The sequence below is a fragment of the Periplaneta americana genome, chromosome 13 (genome assembly GCF_040183065.1).
Source record: "Periplaneta americana isolate PAMFEO1 chromosome 13, P.americana_PAMFEO1_priV1, whole genome shotgun sequence".
Classification (NCBI taxonomy): domain Eukaryota; kingdom Metazoa; phylum Arthropoda; class Insecta; order Blattodea; family Blattidae; genus Periplaneta; species Periplaneta americana.
This window is the reverse complement of record NC_091129.1, coordinates 89,778,331-89,792,701: the sequence shown is the minus strand read 5'-3', so window position 1 is coordinate 89,792,701 and position 14,371 is coordinate 89,778,331. Positions and strand designations below refer to the sequence as shown.

The 14,371-nt window shown below is 34.7% G+C and overlaps 1 protein-coding gene across 3 annotated transcripts in view; it reads right to left on the bottom strand.

The window, feature by feature from the left end:
* The window catches only part of LOC138712104 (voltage-dependent anion-selective channel-like), a 52,358-nt gene that overhangs the window by 3,064 nt on the left and 34,923 nt on the right, over positions 1-14,371 (bottom strand). For all 3 annotated transcript variants that reach the window (XM_069843506.1, XM_069843504.1, XM_069843505.1), the window contains exons 3-6: positions 12,904-13,024; positions 11,296-11,414; positions 6,606-6,714; positions 3,922-4,130 (exon numbers count right to left, since the gene is read on the bottom strand). In XM_069843506.1, the coding sequence (XP_069699607.1) occupies positions 3,922-4,130; positions 6,606-6,714; positions 11,296-11,414; positions 12,904-13,024 (558 nt within the window). The remainder of the gene's footprint in view (positions 1-3,921; positions 4,131-6,605; positions 6,715-11,295; positions 11,415-12,903; positions 13,025-14,371) is intronic.

The following is a 14,371-nucleotide window of genomic DNA, read 5'->3' as shown; positions in this document are numbered from 1 at the left end:
GTCTGATAAAAATAAATTCGTTTTATAAAATGGTGGAATATCAGTATTTTCTAACACACACAAAAAAAAAAAAAAACATTATTTATTAAGGAATGTAGTTGAAAGAGCATGATATTGTAAACATGAGTTTCAGCAGTAAAATAAAAGGGAGAGAACATGAAAAAGTTAACAAGTTTATGAGTTATGAGGAAAACGCTTCATCAATACACAGTAAACTACCACCATTTTGAATTTTGAAAAAAAAAAAAAAATATATATATATATATATATATATATATATATATTTTTTATCTTAAAAATATATTTTTCATATAGCAGGACATTCCTTTACACAATCCAATAATTATGATATTGTACAAGATACAATAACAGAGGAAAAAAAAATGTTGAATATTTAAAAAAAATTTACTGCTGTAATCTGTACCTAACCCCTTAGCCAGGGTAAAATCTTTGATGGTACACTGTTTCTACAAAATGGCGAAAGGAAAGCATCCATACCTCTGCAAAGATAACATTCAAAGTCTAAAAACGACTGCGCTTATTCTGTTCTCATCGAAACAAACGTGAATACATTTGTTTGCCTTTAGGCGCTTATGTTTGCAGATTGCATTTGTTTGTTTTTCAGTGCTGCTAGGTTAAAATCGTACAAAGTGGAAAATTAAAAGTGAAAATGATTATAAGATCCCAATGTGAGTCTGAAGTATTGATAGACTTAATTAGTTTTCATTTAATTTTTTTCCATTTCATTTATTGTATTCCATATATCTTATATTAGCATTAAAACTTTAACGTGTAGAACAAGTAAAAATTTTACAAGATTACAATTTTCTGGCGAGATGAAGTGAGGTGAAGCTGTGGATTTGCCATAGATTACTTGGCACTACAGAGATAGATTTAAATATGGGGAATCCTTAATATGTTATATTAAAAAAGATGGAATAACCATAAAGGAAAATAATGAAGAAGATTAGAAGGAATGTGTGTACAAATCAGGACTTCAATTATATATACCAGGGAACTGTGCAATATCTTAAGATCCATTCATAACCTTTGTTCAGCCTGCGACGTAGGAAAAAAGATACTTGAATGTTCCCTCTTAAAATACTGAAAATATCAGTTGCATGGAACCATAATGTAAGTAGCCAATTCAAGGGAGAAATAGGACTGTTTGTGGGTTATTCCAAGTGATCCATTTGTTGCAGCAGAAATTACACGACAGAATTTTATAAACAAAATCCCTCCTGAAATTTTCTGTCACCTAATTCCTCCTAAGAATTCTCTTTCTGCTAATGAAACTTCACGCTCACCATCATCCCTATCCAATAATAATCGTCTTCAAAATGATCAGCTGTGGATCTGACTGCCATTTTATTTTACTAGGTCCACAGATCACTGGTTATCTCCTTTAACCACTCAAATATGACCAGTTACAGATTACTGTGGTTAATCTCCTATTTAACTCCTAACCGAGGTCGATTCTCAGTAAAAATGCTTAAACAAGGGTTAGGTGGCAATTTTAATGCACGTGGTCATGAGCGTCAAGTGTTGCATTAAATGCTGTACATGCTTGATACTCTCAATGGGATGTCCATGACGGAAGTCTGTTACATCTCTGTATCTGTTTCTTCAAAAGATGGGACATGATTATTATTATTTTTAAGTTAATATTTGTATACTGGTATGTATTTTTCTGTATGTGATTTGATCCTGGCTGTGTGGAAGAGAAGGCCTGATGGCCTTAACTCTGCCAGGGAAAATAAAACTGTTATTATAATTATTATTATTATGGTTAAGCGGCCGTACTTGGAACTACAGCATTACATTGCCAATTTGGATGACCACGCGAATAGCTGATGTGAGCTATTTATTAGTTGACGTTAGATGGCTGACGTTAATGATCAAATTGACGCGAAATTTTAAAAGAATCCAAGAATCGACTGAGAATGGAACACGAAATGTATTAATGGCTGATATTGTGTACACAACAAATGGCACCAAAATAGCTATCGAGCACTCATCACGTGGAAATTGTAAATTTGGCAACTCAACCATTGTTACCATAACAACAGGCTTACCACACTGATAGTCAGTTGTTTTTCTGATCGCAGCACTAAGGTCATGTCCTATCTTTAGAAAAAACAGGTGTAAGAGTTTTCGCTCATTTGTACTGTCTGGCCGAGTGGTTATGTTGCAGGGTTGTCAAAAGGGAGGAAATCACGTGATAGTTACTTAACAGGGCCCTTTATTTTAAGCAGTTGTACAATATCACGTAGATATCCAATTCTGCACAGTGAATATTTTCAGAAAAGAGCGAAGACTGGCTAACAACTAGCTTTTACAGAGGGGCCAGCATAAACTGGTGGAGGAAACTGGGATGCGACGTAACTACTCGGACAGATAAGTCATTAGTCACAAATTTAACAAGATTTTTATTTAAAGTAATTCTAAGAATTTATTTTACTGTTCAGTTGGTTCTTCAAATTCATGCATTATTCATTTGTTTCGTGCTGGGCTAAACATGCACTACATTTAAATATAATGACAATATTGCATCAAACATGCTCAATACAGAAATCTGCAATGAAATAAAACGTGCCATTACACCACAATTTTCAAATGCATTGTCAGCCATATTTCTAAGTAATGACATAAACTTACATTGTAACTGTTCAATTCTTAGGATCGATTTCTAAAACGAGGTCTAGACCACGGCCATGGCTTTAAACCTCGTTTGGACTTACAAAACGAGGTCTTTTCCATTTTTCTGAGCCATGGCTCGAAACCATGGTCTGAAGCAGAGACCACGGCTGGGGTAGGTTTAAAACCTCGGCTTCATGTGTACAACATGGATGTAGATGATCAGCTGGATGATTATCAAGGAAAATTTGTGTCCACGAGTATTAAATCCCCGGATTAGAGTGATAAGAGACAGGAATAATCCTTTATAACTATATAACGACGATAATTTCAGACGAATATTTCGATTTTCGAAGGAATCAACGCAAAATTTAGCAAGAATGCTGAATAATAATCTGCAACGAACAACGCAAAATTTAGCAAGAATGCTGAATAATAATCTGCAACGAAATGCAAGAGGCGGCAGGTTGACCATTTTTTACACCTTCTTGTTGCTTTGAGAGAAGCAAGATATAATATTTTATATTAATTATACCTTTATGTCCATAAAACGATATAACTTAATTTTTAGTCTTTATAGTAGTTTTGGACATTTTATTTAATACTCGAAAATGACGTGAGCCTACAGGAATATGAAGCAAACGTGATTTTGTTTTCTTATTTTAAGTTTTAAGCTACTAGGGCTTTCAACGTAATAGGCCTATTATATATGAAAATAGAACCATACTACATTTTAGTTTCAATTGCAATTTTAATCCAGTTAATATTTAGGTTATTCATTCCTTAAAACCGGGTTTTCAGGTTGGTAGTAGTTATGAACAAATGATAAACAACAACATAAATGCTAGATTTGTGCTAATTATTTGGGCAATATCATTCTGGAACCTAAAAATCCGATCCCTATTAAATACTAAGCAATGCTAGTATTTTAACACACATAATATATTCTGTAAATTAGTAGATATAACAATACCTTAGCTGAGAACAAAAGAATGTGACTTACTGCAATTCAATAAAAATATTAATCCCGATGTTCATTTCTTTCTAATATCGACGTTTACAGGAATAAAAATCGATTCTAAGCTGAGTTGCCATATATAAAACCCACGTACCTCGGTTTCTTCTCAAGCCGCGTCTCGACTTCGTTTTAGAAATTGCATAAGGATTCAGACCTCGATCGCGGTTTAAAAGCAGAGGTTTGGAACCACGATTTCGTCCGTGTTTTAGAAATCGACCCTTAATGTTCACTTTCAATAACAGCTGAATATTCATGCAACAACATACCTTCGCGGAGCTTTTGTTGGTATCCAAGACCAACTTGACTCAGGTTGTTGACCTTGGCTCTAACTGAAGCTTCGTTGTCCAAATCATACTTGCAGCCAATACCAAATCTGGTCTCATTAGATCCTGCAGACCAATTCAGGTCAATGGCTGTGTTCAGTTTTGGACTCACTTTTTGGTAGATGGATCCACCAAATTCCTGACCATCATTTCTGTAATATGCATGAAGTTTAATTATCAGCTCTTACATTAATACACTGTTAATTGAATGTCTAAATATATTTTACACTCTGATACTAGAGGGAATTTAAAAACGACCGAAGAATTAATTTTATGCGAAAAATTCCCTTTTCCGGTGATAAGACTCTAAAAAGATTTTCATGCAGAACCTCTAGTCATAGATCTTGCAGAAGAAAAGTCCTGTCACTAGAATTGTCCAAAGTTCAATAACACGTCATCATCTCCTGGTTTTTTTTCCCTTGTGTCAATGATAACCACCTCAATGTAAAGATTTCATGGTGCATATAAATCTCGACGATTGTGGTTAAAATTAAATCTAAGATGTTGATCTATTCATTTACCAATAAAGTTTCCAATTTAACCTTGCATAATCACTGTATGACAAGGAATGTTACTTCTACTTTTGACATTAATAATGTGTACAAAATTTCTGGCAGAACATTTCCTTGTGTATATTTTGATTTTAGTATTTCAGACGTGATTTCTTGTCATGTTGAAGCCTCAAATATTGCGAAATGATGACTTTGGTGCAAAACAAAACATTTGTAACTCAATTCGCGAAATACACATTGGAATTCACTTTAAAAGACAATTTGTAAAAGGGCATAGGTAAAAAAATTCATAGTTTTGAGTTATGATCTCCATGTGAATGCAAAAAATGTGCTTTTTCAGATGGTATGGAGGGTATATGTCTATCCTTTTCCATAATGATGTTGAGCATCAGATTTCCAGCCTTGCTTTTGCTCTACTGGAAACTTGTAATTTAAGACTTATGCCCTTTTTACCACGCACCATAGAAATCACGATATTAATTATGTTGTTGTTTTCTAATGCCAGGCGTTTGACAAAGTCATTTGACCTCTTGCACTCCAATATTTTTCAAAGATATTATCATGGCCAGCCACTGAAGGACAGATTTTGAGGTGTTCCAAATCCATTTCTTGGTTTGAGTTGCACAATGGGCAGTTAGGGGACTGATATATTCCAATTCTATGCAGGTGTCTGGCCAAACAATCATGGCCTGTTGCAAATCTAAATGCAGCTACAGACGATTTTCGTGGTAAATCGGGACTTAACTGTGGTTTTTGATGCAGAGAGTTCCATTTTTTCCCTTGGGATTGAGTTATCAAATTTTGTTTGTTGCAGTCTAAGTATGTAGATTTAATAAATCTCTTCACAGAGTAATACGTAGATTTAGTAAGAGGTCTGTAAGTAGCAGTGGTGCCCTTCTTTGCTAAAGCATCCGCATTCTCATTTCCCAGGATTCCACAATGGGATGGTATCCATTGGAATATAATTCTTTTATTGAGTGATATTAATTGAGAGAGCATTTTAGTTATTTCTGCTGTTTGAGATGAAGGTGTGTGTTTAGAGACGATTGATAGAATAGCTGCTTTGGAGTCTGACAATATAACTGCATTCCTAAATTTATTGATGTGGCATAGAAGATTCCTGAGACATTCACTTATTGCAATGATTTCACCATCAAAACTTGTTGTTCCATATCCAAGAGATCTATAAAGCACGTAACACCTGCACTGGCATCTTGTTCTCTGGAGATCAAGGATCCGTCGGTGTATTAATTATTAAAACTCCCTTTATTTAAAGATAGTCAGGACTGACAAAGTGTACCAGATATTCATGAACATATAGCGTATATAGATATAAATTTAGTAAGAAAAATGTAATTTGGGGGGGGGGGGGGAGGACAGGAAAGAAACTGATACAAAATACAGTAAACAAGTATAATGGAGTAAATTATACACGAAAGTAACAAAATATAAATATCAAATGATGTTACCAAACACTGTTGATGATTTCGTAAGATCCAAATGGATTACTTAAAGGCATTGATAGCTATTTCTTACCCATCTTTTTGCTGGCAGGAACTCTTTATACAGGATCACACTTTACCATTTTCTTGTAAATTGCATCAATTTTCGAATTCTTGATTTTGCAGAATAGCCCTAACCTTCCATGAATCCAGAAAATTGCCGAATGTATTCAAAAGTGATTTAAGATTTCTCAAACAAATCTTACTTTTCTTGTCAAGGTTCCTGGTAGAAGCAATATACGAATCTTGAGCTTTATGAAACATCCTTAAAACATTGATTTGTTGTAAGGTTGATTCCCAACGAACACGAAACAGACATTTAAATTTGTGGTGAGTATAGATCATGGAATCAGGTGTATTGGCAGGAAGGTGAAGTCCTCAAACATACAAACCAAACTAAGACAGCCAAATCTTCAAAAGTTGGTGCTTTATGTTCTGAACTTTCATATATAAAAATGTGTCACTTTTTTTCACACAGTTTACTATGGAAGGACATTAATCAAAGATATGTACTTAGCAGTGTAGTGGTACAGAATTACTATCTCTATCCTGCACCATCATTGCCAGTAAAAGGTTAATGATCGAACCTGAAATGGAAAACTGTCATACTTACACATTTGTATGCAAGATGAAGTCTCCAGAAGAATAGCCCAATGCGAAGTTATTCTTTGTAATCTTAGATTTTTGTGAATTAAATTGCGTCTGGTAACCTGCAAGCCAGCCTGAAATTTGAAATTGCACCGAAATAAGACATGTCATATTTACTCAGTAATGTTAATTACATGAAACTTTTTTAATTTTAAAGGCATGCATATGTCATCCTTTCTTGTATCCCAGTGGACTGTCCCTAATTCATATTCAGTTTTGTTCTGTTTCATTAAATTCATCAATGTGGGTGGTCTATGTTCATGTAGATCAGCGATGTCAGACAGGAACTAAACGGAGCAGAGCGCTCCACTAGACTGGTTGCGGGCTCCGGTGTTTCCACAGACATAAGCAAGTTCAAGCTCCGATCTAGCTCCACAACTGGTATTGGAGCTTACAACTCTGACACTACTGATGTAGACTGTGTCCTTACAGATGGCACATGCTTGTCAAAATAAAGAGCTACTTTTTAACCAGAGAAATTTTTATTTTTTTGTATGAGTGGGTGTATGGAACAACCCATGTTGAGTTGATGCACTAGGATAGTAGTAGAAAAGTTTGTCCACTATAGATCCATCTTCTGGGGAGAGTTAATGGAAGCATCGACAAAATCTCCCATCTTAAACTGTAATTTCTATAAAAGTGTAATGTTACTTACAACTTACTTACAAATGGCTTTTAAGGAACCCGGAGGTTCATTGCCACCCTCACATGCGCCTGCCATTGGTCCCTATCCTGAACAAGATTAATACAGTCTCTACCATCATATCCCACCTTCCTCAAATCCTTTTCTATATTATCCTCCCATCTATGTCTCGGCCTTCCCAAAGGTGTTTTTTCCTCCGGCCTCCCAACCAATACTCTATATGCACTTAAAAATTTTCCTATACATGCTACATGCCCTGCCCATTTCAAACGTCTGGATTTAATATTCCTAATTATGTCAGGTGAAGAATATGTGTCTAGTTCTACATTGTGTAACTTTCTCCATTCTCCTGTAACTTCATCCTTCTTAGCCACAAATATTTTCCTAAGCACCTTATTCTCGAACATCCTTAGCCTCTGTTCCTCTCTCAAAGTGGGAGTCCAAGTTTCACAACCATACAGAACAACCGGTAATGTAACTGTTTTATAAATTCTAACTTTCAGGTTTTTTTGATAGCAGACTGGATGACAAAAGCTTCTCAACCGAATAATAACAGGCTTTTCCTATATTTATACTATGTTTAATTTCCTCCCGAGTGTCATTTATATTTGTTGCTGTTGCTTCAAGATATTTGAACTTTTCCATTTTTCAAAGAATAAATTTCCAATTTTTATATTTCCATTTCGTACTATGTTCTGATCACGAGACACAATCATAAGTGTAACGTTACTTTGTTACCAAATAACAGACTAACTATTCTTGTCCTTCCCTACATTCTATTACCTAAAATCTCAAACAAATCTGTGACATTTGATTTGACGACTTCTCCTTCTGATACAGAATTACATTTTCCAGCAGACAGAGTGTAACCAGTAAGAATTTGTGTGTTACTGACAGGATAGTTTTCCAAACAGATACTATTGTATTATTGGAAATATTCCAAAATCATGGTTAGGGACATACTGTTGCCTAACAATTTATTCCTCTCACTTTATTTAATAGACTCACAATATAAAGGAGAATTGGTTCAGTTTTTCCTGATGGTGTAATTTCAAGATATCTCGTTTTGTATTTCACTGCTTCATGCAAAATTTATAACAAGCTGGCAAGTCAGATGCCTCGCTCAACTAGTGGCCTATGCAGAATCTCATGGACTGCTAAGTGGCAATGCTGTACCCTACTGTATTTCCAGGAAAACTGCACATTTCGTTTAGATTCCCTCGTCTTTTTCGTATACCAGCGAGTCTCCCAAAATACATTACAGTAAGACATGTGTGACAGCCGGTTTCAGAGTTAGTTGTGGCTCTCACTGGAGCCATGCAGCTCCCATGGGAGCCACATATTGCTCTTATGGAAGCAGAGCTTGAAGGGGGAAGTAGACTTCTGTTGTGTTCGACACTACTGTTTTAACATTCCAAAATGATTTCCCTCAAGCATATTTAGTAATATTAATATACATGCATCGAAAGTATTATTTTAAGAGTAGAGAAGTTGTTGAAAGTGCGAGTGTTTAAGTTATCATTGTGAGAAAAACTTTTGAAGGTGGACAAAGAAAATTACACATTATGTCTGCAGCCAGAGTCTTTTCAAGAAGTCATATGAATATGATGAATATGAACAATAACGAGAATTATTTACACATTTACATGACTTATGCAATCTTACATGTGTTCGTAATATTTAAGATAAGTTATATAAGACATTGCCAGTTCCTCATTCATTTGCTTACGCCTATAATTCAGTTGACTTTCGTTTTTCCCCTACAATCACGGCTCACAGAAGTATCTGCTTAGATAGTTGCCTAGCTATAAACTCAACATAACAAATGTCTGACATGACTGTACTATGAGATTTCATGCCTTTATACTAAACTTTCTTTGTCAAAGGAATTAAAATAATGTATTGTTAGTATCTTCACCAGAAATTTTTCCATGTATTCATAATTTTCCTATTAATAGGAGTATTGTGATTTAAAAAGCAGTGTTTTGTGAATTAATGTCATTTCGTTTGTTCTAGCATTTTAATTCCTCTTTTCAGCGTGTTTCCCTTCAAATGTACAGACATTTTTTCAGAGAGACAATAAATGGCCAACATGCTTCAAAAGAACATGAGATCAGACTAACCTTTTAGATCCCCCCCACCTCAACTTTCTATCTCAATACAATAATATTTCCAGTAATATTTCTTATCTTAACCGAAAGCCATTAAGGCTGGTTCACAATAAACCGGAAACGAGAATCGGAACGAAAACGGTAAAATTGTTAAAACATGTACATTTAAATGTGAGCATTCACAATTAACGAAAAGCTTGCCGGAGCCCGGGATCGGGAACGGAGAGTTGGCCAAGTTTCAACTTTGGCGTTCACGTTTCCGATCACAGCCCACTAGATCCATTTCTATTGCCATGTAAAAGCTATTTTGTCGTATATTTTGTAGCAAGAAGACCGTGACATAACCTATGCATTATTTTGTTCTGTGCTATGCATCATGGAGCATGATGGGATTCTAATATTGAGTGTTTAGGAAAATCCTCACGTTTATGATAAGTGACGCATCTCGTATAAAGATGAGAAAATGACGGAGAATACGTGGCTTTCAATGGCTGCATCTTTGAACACCGATCGGAAGTGAATCATATTTTATTACTGTATTGGTTGTATTACACACTACATATTCATGCTTCAATTCAATAACTACTGTTGTTCATTTTTGTTCTATTACAAATGTTTCTTCTCTCATTATTTTACGTTATGGTAGACTTAAAATAGGTTGTGATAATAAAGATGCATGGGCATATTTATAGTACCGTACCTAATGAAATGTTTCAGTTGAAATTTCGAAGTTGGTTAACCTGTGTTTATGTTGGCTGCCTTGTACTCATGAGAGAACGCCATTGGTCAATTATACACAAATAACATCAGAATGCGTAATATCGACTTTACATATCATTATTGACATACATATTGATATGCATAGTCGTCTACGTTCTTGGTTTATTGTGAATAAAAAATTTTCATATTGACGTCCTCTGCTTCTCGTTTTCATTCTGGTTCTCGTTCCCAGTTTATTGTGAACCAGCCTTTACTCTCTTTAGCCATCCATCTCACCAGAGAACTGTTAATGTGCTCATGTCGAAATATCCCCTAAAACTGTGTACACAGGAAATACACAAACACAAAAGAGTAGTTGTCCATACGAATTGTAAGGTTGCAAAATAAATGCCTGAATAAAAGATTCTCGAAAAATTGAGTAGCCTCCAGCTCCAAGTAGATATTCTTCACTTGGCTGACATAGCATGCTGAATGCATGATCTTAACTCACTTGTTGCATGATGATAGGAAGTTGCACTCAACTACTTTTGAGTAGATGTCGTTATTTCTTAATACAACAGATAGTATGGACAGCTAATATTTTATATTTGGTAAGAAGTCATATGTAAGCAGTTTGATGGAAGGTTTTGACATGAGTTTATTAACAATTTTTATCAGATCACAAGTTCTTCATCCTTTTAATTTCCGACCAACTTTGATTCCATCTATCTATGGATTGATAAGTCTACCACATCATTTTCCTCAGTGAATTCTGTTCTGTTATCTGCTTACCAATTATACTGTCCAGTGTTAACTAAACATGGTCACTTGAATACAATATATAACTTTCACACGTTAATAGAACGAAGTCAACTAGGTATCTATAACTTAGTTCTATTTAACACGTGAAAGTTATATAATGTATTCAAGTGATACAATAATATTAAAAGTTGTGTAATCAAGATGTATAAACATGGTCATTCCATCTTAATTTTTGTTGCAGTTGACATAATATATCTTTCTCAATTTCCATTTTTCTTCTGTTAAATTTGTTATCTTATCCAATGATTTACGATTTTAATCTAGTGTAATGAGAATGTTATTGCAATCACTTTTAATCCCACTACAACTTTGTTCTTCATCCATGCTGAGAATGACGTCACAAAGTAGTAACATAATATACTCATTTAGCTTATTCTCACCATTGTAGCCGAACACTGCAGAGGCTAGTATGATTGGACCAGAAGTATCCAAATTAACATCGCAATTCAGGGCAGTAACATCATTTCTGAATTCACTCTTGATGCGGCCTGTTTTACTTCTGAAAGTTAAAGGAAAGCTCATATTAATACATACAAGCCCATCGAAATACCTACGCATATTCCTAAAAAATTTGTTTTGAAGTGCGATCTTCATGTTGCCCAGTTGCAGTCTGAAAATTAAGGGAGAAAAATCACGACAGGTATGACTATGGATCTACAGCCAAACACCAACAATTTTTATTAAACACGGTCAATTTGCTTTCGAAATGCTGAAAGTCTCTTTTTTTTTTTTTTTTTTTTTTTTTTTTTAATTTCGTACAAGAAAAAGATGAACAACACATGGGAAGGTGGGAGGACTGCTCGCGTGCATGCACACACAGATAATTTAATCCTTTTCTTTTAACTCAAGTTAAGGTGATGAACAGATCATTTGAATAATGTACAGTGTTCAGGTTCTTTTTATATAATGTCCTACATATTACAATCATTAACTCAAGCATTCCTTTCTAAAAGTAATGAGAGGAAACTAGACCACTTGGTCATCTTAAGACATTGACTTGCAGTGCAGCACTTGGAGATGGATATAACAAGAAGAAGAAAACCTTTTGGCATCATTGGGTTTGATGATTCTATTCTTGATGGAAGTTAATAAGTGAAATGAAGCATAGCAAAGTAAAATTATATTACACTCAAAGGTTTCTGAGTTATTGGCAGTGAAAATGCAGTCTCTTTTCTCTTTAGTTAATATATTTATCGACAAATAAGTTACAATGATAATTGAAAATGTAGAATAACATGGTTAACAACGTTTCGAATTCAGTACCTCTCCATTAACAATCTCAGGTCTACACACTGAGCTAACACTACAACCTAAAACAAGTAGCAGGAAGACATGTACAGTCTTAGAAAAAGGTTTTGTCACACAGATACTTTATAAATCCCAGAAAGGAGGCAGTGCGCACATGATCAAAGGGCGAGCGACCTGGTTCACAAGAAAAGGACTAGTTGAGGTAATAAACTTAGTTTTGTTTCGTTGAATGTCTGATCATGCGCACTGCCTCCTTTCTGGGATTATAAAGTATCTGTGGAACAAAACTTTTTCTAAGACTGTACATCAACTAAGGGGAAGACAGACTACAGGTTCACTCCCAATAATACAGCAATGTTTCAGCAGTGTGTAATTATTTTTGTTATACTTCGTTTTATTTCTTTAACTTCAATAAAACTCTGTCTTATCAATATTAATGATTCCAAAAGTGCATCATCTCCATGTAAATTGACTATGATTAATGATGAAATGAAGTAGGTATTGGTAGAAGAAAAAAAGACACGCCAAAAAATATCCATGGAAAAAAGAGATGTCAAGCATCTTATAGATCAGCAAATATCATCTCTTTTCTAATCATTGAGTAAGAAGTTGTCAGTTTACTGAACTACATCTAAGCTACACTATAATTTAAAAATTAGGAAAAATGACTTCCAATATTTCAAAAGCAAGCCAACTCAATCATATTATATATTTCTTTTTTACAAAGGGAATATTCTTACCCTGTCTGAGGTGCAAATGTGCTGTCAAATGACAATTTCAGTCCCTTGGCAACATAGTCCTGAACTGAAATTTCCGTGGCCAATGTGTTATCTGTATTCCACTTCTCTGAGAAGGTCAGACCTGTAAAAAATCACATTTAATTCTAGTTAGTGTGGTTCAAGCAGTTTAGCTATCAATAATGTTGAAATACACATTTATAGATAAGGTCTACAATTTCAATATCCCATACAGCATATTGCTTTCAGAATCACATTTCTTGATTAAAAGTTGAATGTATACTTTTATAAAATGCTCAAGCTGAACTTTCTGTACAAAATCCAACCATACAACAGACCCCAGTGCACACATCTCCCATATTTTCACATTTTCACATTTCTATAGATTCTAGAAGTCTGTGTAACTGAGGTACCTACGTACAACATGAACACATGCTTTTGGTGTGAGCTTTTTGGAGATGCTTCTCCCATATTACAGATAAAAGCCCATCCAACATATCAGAGCCAAAGGGTGTCCCATAAACAACGCAAGATTTAATTTCGTAATAAAAACAATTAATTATTGAAAAATTACTGATCTTTATTACGAAATCAAATCTTGCGTTCTTTGTGGGACATCCATTATGTATCAGCTTTCATCCATGAAAACAGAAAAAGGAAGAACCTAGAGAATAGCTTTTGGTATCACAAGATGTTACTGGTACTCTCACATTAAAGAAATTGAAATAAGAGGGATGCCAAATTTAGATGCATTGAATACTAAAAAGATTATTATTTTTTTCGATAGCCTTTATTTTAAACCACAATATCTCTTCCTAGATCTCAGTTTTAAATAGGGTAAATTAAAGTACCTATATTGAAAAAAGAAAGACGAAAATCTCTATCACTACTACCTTCAAGCATTAGACTCAACAGTCTATTATATGAGGAAAACAGGAAATTCAGTATTCCAAAGTTTATAGCTTTCAATGATTATGTGAAAGCTCTTAATAGAGTGGGACAGATTCCAATGTTTTAACATCATAAATGTCCTACTTTAATTACAGAATTTTAACTGATCTTACTTCATAAATGATACACCTAAAAATACTATTTTATGTGGTGATGATCAAGTCATCTTTGCGAGGTCAGGAAAAAATTTACTTCTTCTTCTTCTTCTTCTTCTGCCTTTCCAAGGATTGAGGTTTATCCCGTTCTGTGCCAAAGACATTTATTCTTGAAAATGGTCTTTCCATCTGGTTCTCGGCCATCCTATATCTCGTCTTCCAGTCGGTTTATAAAAGAAAGCTTGCTGCGGTAGTCTGTCAGGGGACATTCGGTTCACATGCTCTTGCCAGTTCTTTTGGTACTGAATTGCCTCTTGCACTATACTACTTCTTATACCCAGTGCCGTTCTTATGTCTGGACTTCTCACTCTGTCTCTTATAGATACTCCTAATAGCCGTCTCAAAAATCTCATTTCTGAGCTTTC